Source organism: Miniopterus schreibersii (genome assembly GCF_964146895.1).
Source record: "Miniopterus schreibersii genome assembly, chromosome: X".
NCBI classification, from domain to species: domain Eukaryota; kingdom Metazoa; phylum Chordata; class Mammalia; order Chiroptera; family Miniopteridae; genus Miniopterus; species Miniopterus schreibersii.
Genome location: NC_138104.1, coordinates 25982435 through 25994047, shown reverse-complemented (window position 1 = coordinate 25994047; position 11613 = coordinate 25982435). Strand labels below are relative to the sequence as shown.

General features: G+C 33.7%; 1 protein-coding gene across 1 annotated transcript in view; it reads left to right on the top strand.

The window, feature by feature from the left end:
• The first annotated feature begins 282 nt into the window (after positions 1-282).
• Positions 283-11613, top strand: part of RADX (RPA1 related single stranded DNA binding protein, X-linked) — a 52264-nt gene continuing 40933 nt past the window's right edge. Inside the window, exons 1-2 of the mRNA XM_081125899.1 lie at positions 283-1094; positions 9631-9773. Coding sequence (XP_080982025.1) covers positions 455-1094; positions 9631-9773 — 783 coding nt within the window. The 5' untranslated portion in view covers positions 283-454. The remainder of the gene's footprint in view (positions 1095-9630; positions 9774-11613) is intronic.

Here is an 11613-nt window from a genome sequence, read left to right as displayed (position 1 = left end):
CAAAAACACTGAAATATGATCACTTGCACCCCGCTTCCAGCCACTTTCTCTCTACTTCGCGTCTGGGCTCAAACCTTTCTCGAAGAGCCACGAAGCGCTCCTCCCCCTCCTTGTTATGCTTTGGGAACCATGGCAACCAATGCTTTTTTTCCCCCCCCCCCTTTTCCTCCGCTGGTAATCTGGCCGGCAACAGGTCCCAGGACCCACTATGTAACCACCTGTGTGATGCCTAGTAACAGTGCCTCCAAGTTGGAAGGGCGCCTAGCAAGGGGCGGGGCGAGAGAGCTGACGCGCGCGCGCGGCAAGTCTGCAGCCTCTTCGCCGAGGGCTGCTTTCACTAGTCTGAAGGGGCAGAGTAGCGTCCGTCGCTCAAGCGCGTGGCTTCTTTAGTCTCTCAGCTTTGGGCACCTCAAACTAGCTTTTGGGAGTGAAGAGGGTACGCAATTTCCCCACCATGTCTGGTGAGTCAGACCAGCCTCAGGCCGGCCCCTCACATGCGGGGCTGGACCGGCAGAAACCTGAGGTAAATCGGGGTAGTGGCTCGGGAGGAGTGATCCGAAGGGGCCGTGTCCAAGGACCCAGTTGGATTCAAAAGGTTCTTGAGCAAATAACAGACTCACCTCTCCGATGGGTCTCCCCCTCGGAGGTGGTGCCTGTCGCTGTGCTGGCCGTCCAAAGGTACCTGTTAGAGGATGAGCCACGAGACACGGTACCTAAACTTCCCCTTTACTGCTATGATGTGACTATCTCAGACGGGGTGTACCAGGAGAAGTGCTTCCTTGATCCCAGACTGAACTTTCTTGTGTATAAAAATATTCTTAAAGTTGGCATAGAAATGAAAATTTTCAGAGTCTCGTGTCTTTACAATGAGAAAAGGTTAGGCCAAGGGATCCTGTGCATAGATAACATCCACTGTGGGGAGACCTTGGACACTATTTCTTTAGCAATTCCCTTCAGAAATAGTGCTCATGAGGAGATACCGGAGAGACCCTTAAGGGGCGGGAAGAGTCATTACCTGGCCCTGTGGAATAACGAAGATCCGTATGGAGATATCTGGTTAACCAACAAGCAACCGGAGGAATACAATTTTAACAGTGAGTAATTGGAGGGAACGATGGGATGGTGTGTAAAAATAATTTTGGGGTGCTTGCGTTAATGGGAAAGAAAAAGAAAGTGTTTGGGTATTTATTGGAAGTGATAGTAGACAATTTTTCATGACTGACGGAGAGACGCCCACTTAATAAAATTTGCACAGCCCTTGTTTTGCTTTGTGTAAGTGCCTGTTCAGGACATGTCTGAATACGTCTTAATTTTTTTTAATACATCTTAAATTTACCTGACAAACATAGTGGTGTTGTAATCAGTAGTCCTCATGTGTTCATTGTACGTTTGACCAGTGGAATTAATCTTAAGGTCATTCCCAATTCAGTTGTGGAAATAGTATTGTGTTGGTTGGAGTGTGTGTGTGTGTGTGTGTGTATACATACATATATATATGTGTGTGTGTGTGTGTGTGTGTGTGTGTATATATATTTGAATTTGGCATAAAAAGTTGTAAATATTTGTGGGTTTGTGTGTTTTAACCTTCTTTCAAAAAAAGACGTTCTATAACTTATTCCTTAATAATTTACATTCATGAAACGCCATATTTATGTCCTTGAGTGTAGCAGTTATGTAAATAATGGCTTTTTGAATGTGTGATTTTGTGGGAAGGCTTGGAATTCTCATTTTCATATTTCTTATGACGACGGATAATGCTGATCTGAGTTCAATTCTTCTGTATCAGAAATAGGAAATTAACCTGAAAATGCCAGCTGGTATCAGCAACTATTCTAAAATATGTTCTATCTCTATAAAAGATGAAAGTAAAGGGAATGACATCACTATAGGCATGTACATGTATGGAATGAGGAAGAAATAAAATGCAAAAAATAAAAGCAAAATTACCAGAGAGAGAAAGATTATAATTTTCTACATTTACTGCTTTTCAGGTGTGTGTGTGTTTTTTTACCTTGGGCTCATAGTGCTAGACCATAGATAATCTTACTATGATGTGTAACAGCAACAAACTTGAAAGTGAAAAGATAACTGCATCAAAAATATGCAATAAAAGTAATATCCAGTTGTAAGGAAAAAAAGATGCTATAGAAATGGGTAGCCAAAGATTATTTAAGTAACTTAAGCTTTAAAAGCAAGATAGTAATTTCAGGAATGAAATAATGGAATGATTTTTTAATCTCAGTGGTACATTACTACTCTAAGGGTTGATCATTTTTTATTTTTAGAATTTAATCTATAAATGAAAAATTGGTACTCTAGAAAAATTTAGGATAATAATAATTAGTAAAAAATAATATTTCACTTTTCTGATTATGAAAGCAATATCTGTTCATTATTGAAACCATATTTTTATTACAAAAGGCAATGTCCAGGTGCTAAAAAACCCCAAAATTAAAAAAGGTATATTATATTAAAAATGTAAAGTCCAAGTATAGTAAAACTTGATGACAAAACCTAGAAGTAGGTATATTGGTGTTCTTTCAGGATAGCTGTATGTTTGAAATTTTTAATAAAATGTTGGGGTGGAATGAAAGACTCTTTTTACCTCCTCCTATGCCTTCAGCTTTCTTCTCAGAAGTCCACACTGTCAGTCATTTGGTATGTAACTTTGAAAAAAATTAATTATTTGGTGTCACGTGATTTGCTATTTTCACTTATCTTAAGCATTTTTAATGTATATCTGTTCATACACTCTCCCATGGTATGGATGCATGATGATTTATGTAATCATTCCCATGTGAATGAGTAATTTGTAATTTTAGGAAGTTATTGTTTTTTAAGTTTTAGATCCAAACCTGAACATCATGAGGATATACACATATGTGTTCACTATGCTTAAGTATTTCTGTTGAACGGATGGATTCCTAGAAGTGAAATTGCTGGTTTAAAAAGTATTTGAATTTCTAATTTAATGAATCATCTTCTGAAAAGGTTGTACTAATTTAGATTCCAATGAATATATATATGCCTATTTCCCCATATTGTACCATTTTTAAATTATATCTTTTAATTTTTCTAATTAATTTATAGGACATTTTTTGCTAATGGTTATTGAGTTTTTGTCTGCTATATATTGCAAATTATTTTCTCATACTCTGTCCTTTTTCTCTTACTTTTGTTTATAGTGAATTTTTGTGCTTTTAAAACTTTTCTATTAAAATATAATCTGTGCACAGTAAAATGACAGTCTTTAAAATACAGCTTGATATATTTTTACATATACATCTATATATCTATATGTCTACACACACACACATGCGTTCTCCTAGTCAATACCCTACTCTGAAGGTAACCAATATTGTGATCTCTAGATAGCTTTTAAATTAGAAGTTAAATCATGCCACTTTCCTGCCTAAATCTCTCCAGTGGCACTCCATTGTTCCTAGGGGACAATTCATACCTCCACAAGGTCCTGCAACTGTAAAGAGCCAAACAGTAAATCTGTTTGTCTTTGTAATATTTAAGGTCTGTGTGGAAGCTATTCAATTTTGCCCTTGTATAGGAGAAACAGCCATAGACAATATGTAAATGAATGGGCTTGGCTGGGTTAAGATGGAACTTTATTTACAAAAAAAGATAGCAAGCCAGATTTGGCTCATGGGCAATAGTTTGCAGACCCCTGCCCTGCAGAATCCCCTAACTCACCTCTCTAACCTCATTTCTAACCCCTTTCCTGCACCACTTTGTTTCAACAATTTGAGTCTTCTTTCTGATCTTCAAACCTCCAAACTCTTTTCTGCCTCAGGTACTTTGCTCCAGCTTTTTTGTCTTTCTGGAAAATTCCTTCCTGTCCTTAGGTTTCTGCTCAAATATATAAAACATATTAGAAAAAGAGCCATTAAATGTGTTTCCCTTACCCATTTATTATTTTTACATCACCGTGCAACTGGCCTTTGAAGAACTGATAACACTGAAATTATTTTGCTTTTTTTTTTTCTTTCTCCCCCCACTAGCTTATAAGACCCATGAGAGGCAAGGGCTCTGTTTTTTTACTGCTGTAGGTTATTTCCCCTATATCCAGAACAATATCTGGCACATAGTAGACATTCATTAAGTGTTTATTAAATAAAAGGATGGATGAAATAAATTACATTAATGGATTTTCTAACATTGAACCACTTTTGTATCTCTACTTGATCATCACTGTTATTTTTTCAAATGAATTTGGTCTATAGGTTTTGTTATTTTCATATCAAGGGCTTTATATTTTTATTTACTCAATCTTTTTCTTTTTATTAAATTCATTGAGATGACACTGGTTACTAAGATTATATAAGTTTCAAGTTATTTTTAAGGGGGGTACTATTTTAGTCCTGTTCTGATATCGAGTTAATTAATATTTGCCTAGTACAATAGGTTGGGAAGCTTGCCCATTTTTCTGTGCTTAAAGAAATCATGTGTTCATTGAAGGTTTGGTAGAATTTACCCTTAAAACAATATGAATCTGGGGCCTTGGACCAGGATTGGAAGTTGGGAGAATGGTTCCTTTTCAATTTCTTGCAGATAAAGTAATGAAATCAATTATGCTTCTTCTTGACTCCATTTTTGAGAGTTGATATTTTACTAGGAAATTTTATTTCACCTAAATCTCACTGTTGTACATAGTAGTCTATATTTTTAAATCTCTGTCTTATTATTTATATCCCCTTTTACATTCCTAAATTTTTGTGTTCATCCTTTTTCATGACCAGCTTTGCCAGAGGTTTGTCTATTTTATTGTTGTTGTTCCTTTTTTAAATACTTGGCTTTACTAATTAAGAAATCTGTAAAGAGGAAATGTTTTCTACTTTATTTCTGCTGTCATCTTTAATTCCTTTTACTTCCTTTGTTCATTATGTTTTTGTGCTACCTTCTTGAGTTTAATGCTTGGTTCATTTATTTCCTTGTTTATTTCTTTTAAAAGATTTAAAAATTCTGAAATTTCCCATGGGTACGTACTTCTTTGGCTGCATCCCCCAATTTTGTAGTGTAGAGATTGTTTGTGTTATTCATTATTCATATTTTCTGATTTTAAATTTGAATTCTTATTTAAACTCCAAAAGTTTAGAAAAGGCTTACTTATTAGATAAGTTCCTTATACCAAGTTTTAAAATTTTAATTAAAATTTTCTTTTTTTCTTTTTATTATTTTTAAGATTCTATTTTTCAATTACAGTTGACATTCAATATTATTTTATATTAGTTTCAGGTGTACAGCATAGCAGTTAGACAATTATATAATTTACACAGTGATCCGCCTGATAATTCAGGTACCCACCTGGCAATACAAAGTCATTATTTTAAAATCTATTTTATTTGCCCATTTCTCTGAGAGAAGCATTGGCTTCTCTCTTCCCCCCTAACTGCCCCCCCCAGGCCTTCTCCACACTATTGCCTGTGTCCATAAGTCATGCATGTATGCATCTAAATTCTTTAATTAATCTCTCCCCCTCCACTCCCCACCCCCACCTTCCCTCTGAAATTTGTCCGACTGCTTCATGGTTCTATATCTCTGTATGTATTTTGTTCATCAGTTTTTTTGTTCATTAGATTCCACATTTAATGATGGTGCTTTTATTTCTTCTTATACTTCTAAAAGTTTTTATTTAGATGTTCCTATAAATGTGTAAACTTTTGTAAGTTGTTAATATGTTGTTGGTGGATTTTACTCTTTTTTTTTTTTAAAGTTTTTATTGGTGTCGCCATCACAGTGGGTATGAGGTGGGATCTCACAGTTTATTTTTTTATTTTTTATTTTTTTATTTTTTTAAATATATCTTTATTGATCTCAGAGAGAGGAAAGGAGAGGGAGAGAGAGAGACAGAAACATCAATGATGAGAGAGTCATTGATCGAGCCCGCAACCCGGGCATGTGCCCTGACCGGGAATCGAACCCCGATCGCCTGGATCCTAGGTCGACGCTCAACCGCTGAGCCACGCCCGGCCGGGCGGATTTTACTCTTTATCAGTATGGAATTTGTCTCTTTGTCCTTTTTGCCTTGAATTATATTTTGTCTGATGGTACTATTTACCATTTCTGCTGTCTTTTAGTTAGCATTTAAGGCAATGTTTCTCAAATCTTTGTCTATCCCTTTATTTCCATTTTTTGATAGGTTTGGCTCTTTTAAGAAACATATAGCTAAGATTTTGTTGTTTGGCCCAAGCCAATTTTTTTCTTTTAATAGATTAACTTAATCCAATTAAATTTAATGTGATTATGAGGTTTGTAACTGATCTTGCAATTCTACTTTATTTTTAATATATCATGCTTTTTTTCTTACTTTTGCAGGATTTAATTTTTTTTCTTCTAGTTTTTAGAAGTTATACATTATATTTGTATTCTCATAGTGGTTACCCTTAATGTTTTCTTTTAATTCTCACCAGAAGATATTTTGTTTTGCTTTTTTTTTTTATAATAACTATCAGTATTCTGTATTTAATTTAAGTAAACTTTTCTTTTTTAAGCTATAATTTTTAAATTTATTGGGATGACACTGGTTAATACAATTATATTGGTTTCAAGTATACAATTCTATAATACATCATTTGTATATTGCATTGTGTGTTCACCACCCAAAGTCAAATTTCTTTCCATCACCATATATTTGACCCTTTTACTAGTTACTGCCTCCCACTCCCCTATGAGTTTTTGTTTGTTTGTCTTGTTCGTTCATTTGTTGCTTTCAGTTTTATATCCCACATATGAGTAAAATCATATGGTTCTTGACTTTTCCTGTTTGACTTATTTTGCTTAACATAATATTCTCAAGATTTATCCATGTTGTTGCAAATGGAAGTATTTCATCTTTTCTTATGGCTGAGTAGTATTCCATTGTATATATGTACCACATCTTCTTTAATTATCTGTCAAAGGACACTTTTATTGTTTCCATGTCTTAGCCATCATGAATAATGCTGCAATGAACATAGGAGTGCATATATCTTTATGAATAAATGTTTTCAAATTTTTCGGGTAGATACCCAGAAGAAGGGTTGCTGGTTCATATGGTAACTTGATTCTTAATTTTTTGATGAACTTCTATACTAGTTTTTTTAATCTTTATTGCTGACAGTTTTACAAATTACCCTTTGAGACAGCCTGGAGGGACCTGGAGATGATTATGCTAAGTGAAATAAGCCAGTCAGAGAAACACAAATATCACATGATCTCACTAATATGTGGAATCTAATGAACCAAAGATATGTTTTTATTGATTTGAGAGAGAGAAAGAGAGAGAAACATCAATGTGAGAAACATCCATCGGTTGCCTCCCACAAGCGCCCCTGACCAGGGATGGAACCTGCAATATTTTGGTATAGGGGACAATGCTCCACCCAACTGAGCCACCCAGCTAGGGTGGTCACCTTTAATGTTTTAACAAATTATTTAAACTTACATTTTTCCGTTAATCTCCAGAATTTTTCCCAATTTATAATATCCCCCTCCTGATCAAGACAAAATGTTTAGGAATCTACTTGTTCATGATACAATTGGGCTTGCTGCTATATTGGATTTGAAAATATTTTATTTAGGATTTTTGCCATCATAAATGATTTGCATGTATAGTTTTCTCTTTTGTAATATTTCTGTCATGATTTTTCAGGATTTATCTAAGTTTATAAAATGAATTGGCACCATTTCTATATTTTAATGTACTTTAGAACAAATTATAGTTAAGGGAAAGAGCTATTCTTTGAAAGTTGTTAGAATTTTCTTGTAAAAAAGCATGTGAACCTGGTTCCATTTGTGGAGGTCATTATTTGTGAACTTTTTCATTTTCATTTTCTTCCATAGCTATTGACCTATTCAAGTTTTCTTCTGCTTCTTAAGGCATTATTGGTAATTCATATTTTCCTAGAAGATTATATATTTCACTGATATTTTCAAGTTTAGAGGTAATCATAGTAATATTTTAAAAGTTTTCTCTATATTTATAGTTGATTACATTCTAAACATTATATTTTTGTTTTCTTTTTTCATGATTACACTTGTCAAAGGTTTACTTTCTTATTAAATTTTCCAGAGAGTTGGATTTACCACTTCTACTGTTTTCTAATTTTTTATTTTCAGCTTTTATCTTTATTCTTTTTTGCATTCCTTAGACTTATTCTTTTGCAACATTTTTCATTGTATGGGTCAAGGCCCACTAGGGGCGCTCCCAAGACATTTTCAGGGGATTCACAACATCAAACCTTTTTTCATAATGACAGTATTAAAGCTTTATTTACCCTTTTCACTGTCATTCTCTCAAAAATATACAGTGGAGTTTTCTAGAGGCTGCATGACATGTGACATTGAAACAGTGAAACAGACAGAATGTCAAAGAAAATATGCCTATGCAGCTGTCTTCTATTAAGCTAGACACCAAAGAGATTTGCAAAAGTGTAAAACAATTCCACTCCTCTGAATTTTTAGTTTTGGAATATATAGTCATATTTTTAATGCATACTTATATTATACATAGTAGGTTTATTGTTATTTTAAGGGAATTGATGAATAATTGATATGTCTTAGTTTTTGTTTATAATATGATAAATACTAATAGATAATACCCACATAAACAAAAACTTTTGAGCTCTGCAATAATTTTTAAGCATCGAGAGACCAAAAAGTCTGAGAATCACTGGTCTATTGCTTACTATCTAAATTCTTATATTGACTGTCATACATTATGTAAATAAAAATGGAAGTGGAGGATGCCTTAGCGAAATAAATATTAGATCAATAAAAATGTAGGCTTTAAAAGTTTGGACTGTGGGCTAGGGAGAGCAAAATATGAAGAGAATTGTCAGTGGAACCCTTCTTAACACAAGGAAGAATAAAATCAGAAATACAAGTTAATTTTTAAAATATGGTGAATAGTTTTTAAGCAGTTTTTGTACTTGCCAGCAGGCTTAGAGATTAAAACATTTCAAATTAAATTATATGTCATATAAGATGATAAGTGCTGTGTAGAAAAATAAAATGGGATGGGAGAAAAGTAAAGGGATCAGTTTTCAATAGGGTGTTTAGGAATAACATCACTGAGAAAGTGACCTTTGAGCAAAACTTGGAAAGGAGGAAGTCACTTGGGTATCTAAGAGGAAGACATTCCAGACAGAGGGAGCAGCAAGTGCAAAGGCCCTGATAAAGGACCATGTCTGGCATGTTTGGGAAAAATGGAAACTAAGGTAAGGGCAATACATAAATATATCATAAAAGAATTCTATAAATTAAATATGAAATTGCTTAGTAGTGGCAAAATAGTACATGACATTGAGTTTTTTCGACAAAATTTCTTAAGGGAAGTGAGTTTAGATCCAAGTATTCTAGGAAGTAATTAAACGATTTTCTAAGGTGGAGGGGATTCTAGATTGAACAGTGTGTTAGTAAATATAGGTATTTACCTATGTTCCAGGCATATCGTGAGTCATATATAGGAATAGTGTGCATTATTGTTTTATATGTAGGAAGAAATAGACTGGCTTAAGCTGGTGAAAAGGAGTAAATTTGACTTTGGGTATAATCTAGCTACCATTTTTAACCAGTAAAAGAGAATTTTGAAATTACCATGAAATATTAAGAAGGATTTTTTTCTTTTCTGTATTCTAGATACCAAAATAATTTCCCTTTCTCACCTTGAAATGACCTGGACTAACAGAAGGAATTTTCCTGCTTTGCTTGTGAGAATAATGCATAAATCAAGACTAAGATACTATGGAAAACCTGACAAAAATATGATTGAGCCATACCAGGTATAAGTAATGATAAAATAGTATATGTTTATTTAACAATTAAAGATTATAGCTTACAGACCTAACTTCATATTAGAATAATTTATGTTTAAATAACCTTTATAGGTTAAATAATATTAAAAACATTACAATATAGCCTACTATTAGTGCTTTAAATAATTACATAATTGTTTAAAAACAATGGGAATGAAATTATACAAATCACCAAAAACTCATAAAATTATAATGATGTACATCTAGCCAATATAGCTAGTATTTGAAAAGTCTCTGAAATATAAGGAAAATTTTCTCTCTTTCTTCCTTGCTCCTCTACAAAGGGAGTGGAGAAATATGCTCACCATTGTCACATCCCAACAAAGGTCCCCAAGATGGGGTAGGTTTGTATGGTGCAAGCAACTCAAAAAAAAAAAAAAATGTATGGAAGCAGGGATCACAGTGATGAATCTTAGAGGGAAGGTAGGGGTAGGTGGGTGGGTAGGTGGGGAGAGATTAACCAAAGAACTTATATGCGTATATGCATAACCCAAGAACACAGATAATAGTGTGGTGAGGGACTGGAAAGGGGAGTGGGTGCAGGGTGGAAGGGGTCAATGTGGAAAAAAGGGGACATCTGTAATATTTTGAACAATTAAAAAAATGTACATGAATGTATATTTTGAAGTATTTTTCTATGTAATTTCTTATAAAAAAATAAATTCTTTCTGTATTGTCAACATTTAATTCTTTGATCCAGCTGGTCTCCTTCACACCTTTTTATATATCTTCAACCTTTTCTTCTTTACTGTGCTTTCTACACCAGAATATAAACATACTTTAGTCTTCCATTTTAAAAAAGGAAAAAAATTATCCTTCGGCCTCAGATTTCTCTATTCCCTCTCTCTTCAAGCAAGCTCCTTGAAGAAGTAGTCTACACTAGATGTTTTCACTTACTTGCCTCTCAATTACTTCTCAACACAATCAGTTTGGCATTTTCCTTCAACTGGTCACTCACTAGAGACCTTCTAATTGTAAAATCCATCTGGCACTTTTCTGTTATCTTGACTGCCTATGCCATATAATGCTGATGACAAATACTTTCTTGATTTCTGTCCTTTTTACTTAACATTTTACTTTATTTTCACGTGTTATCAAGAATTATTTTGAGTGTTTTATTTAACTTTTTAAATAAAAGTTGTGTATTCTTTTAGAGAATTTGGAAAATGTAGAAATCTATATAAATAAGGCTGATAAGTAATATCACCCCAAGTCATACCAAAAAGAATCATTGTTAACATTATGGTGTGCTTTATTCCCTTTTTGGGGGGTATATATCATATATCCACATACATATATTCTATATGTGCACAGATCTATGATATCATATGTGTATAACATATAACACATCTATTTATATATATATGCATGCATGTCATGTATTTCATATGACTATATATGTCATTCATATTAAATTAACTTATAAACTGGCAATTATACAGCACCTAAAATTTTGTATTACTCAACATTTTCTTAAGTATTTTTTAATACCACTAAAAATTCTTCATTCATAACTTTTCATGGTTATAGATTTTATCATATATCATAAATTACTTTTAATCATTCCCCTATAGTTTTACTTCCTCATTCTAAAACTTTTAACATCCTGGAGAAAACGGAATCCTAGTACACTGCTAGTGGGATTGCAGACTGGTGAAGCTACTATCAAACACAGTATGCAGTTTTCTCAAAAAATTAAATATGGAACTGCCTTTTGACCCAATGATTCCACTTCTAGGAATATATCCTAAGAAACCTGAAACACCAATCAGAAAGAACTTATGCACCCTTATGTTCATAGCAGTGC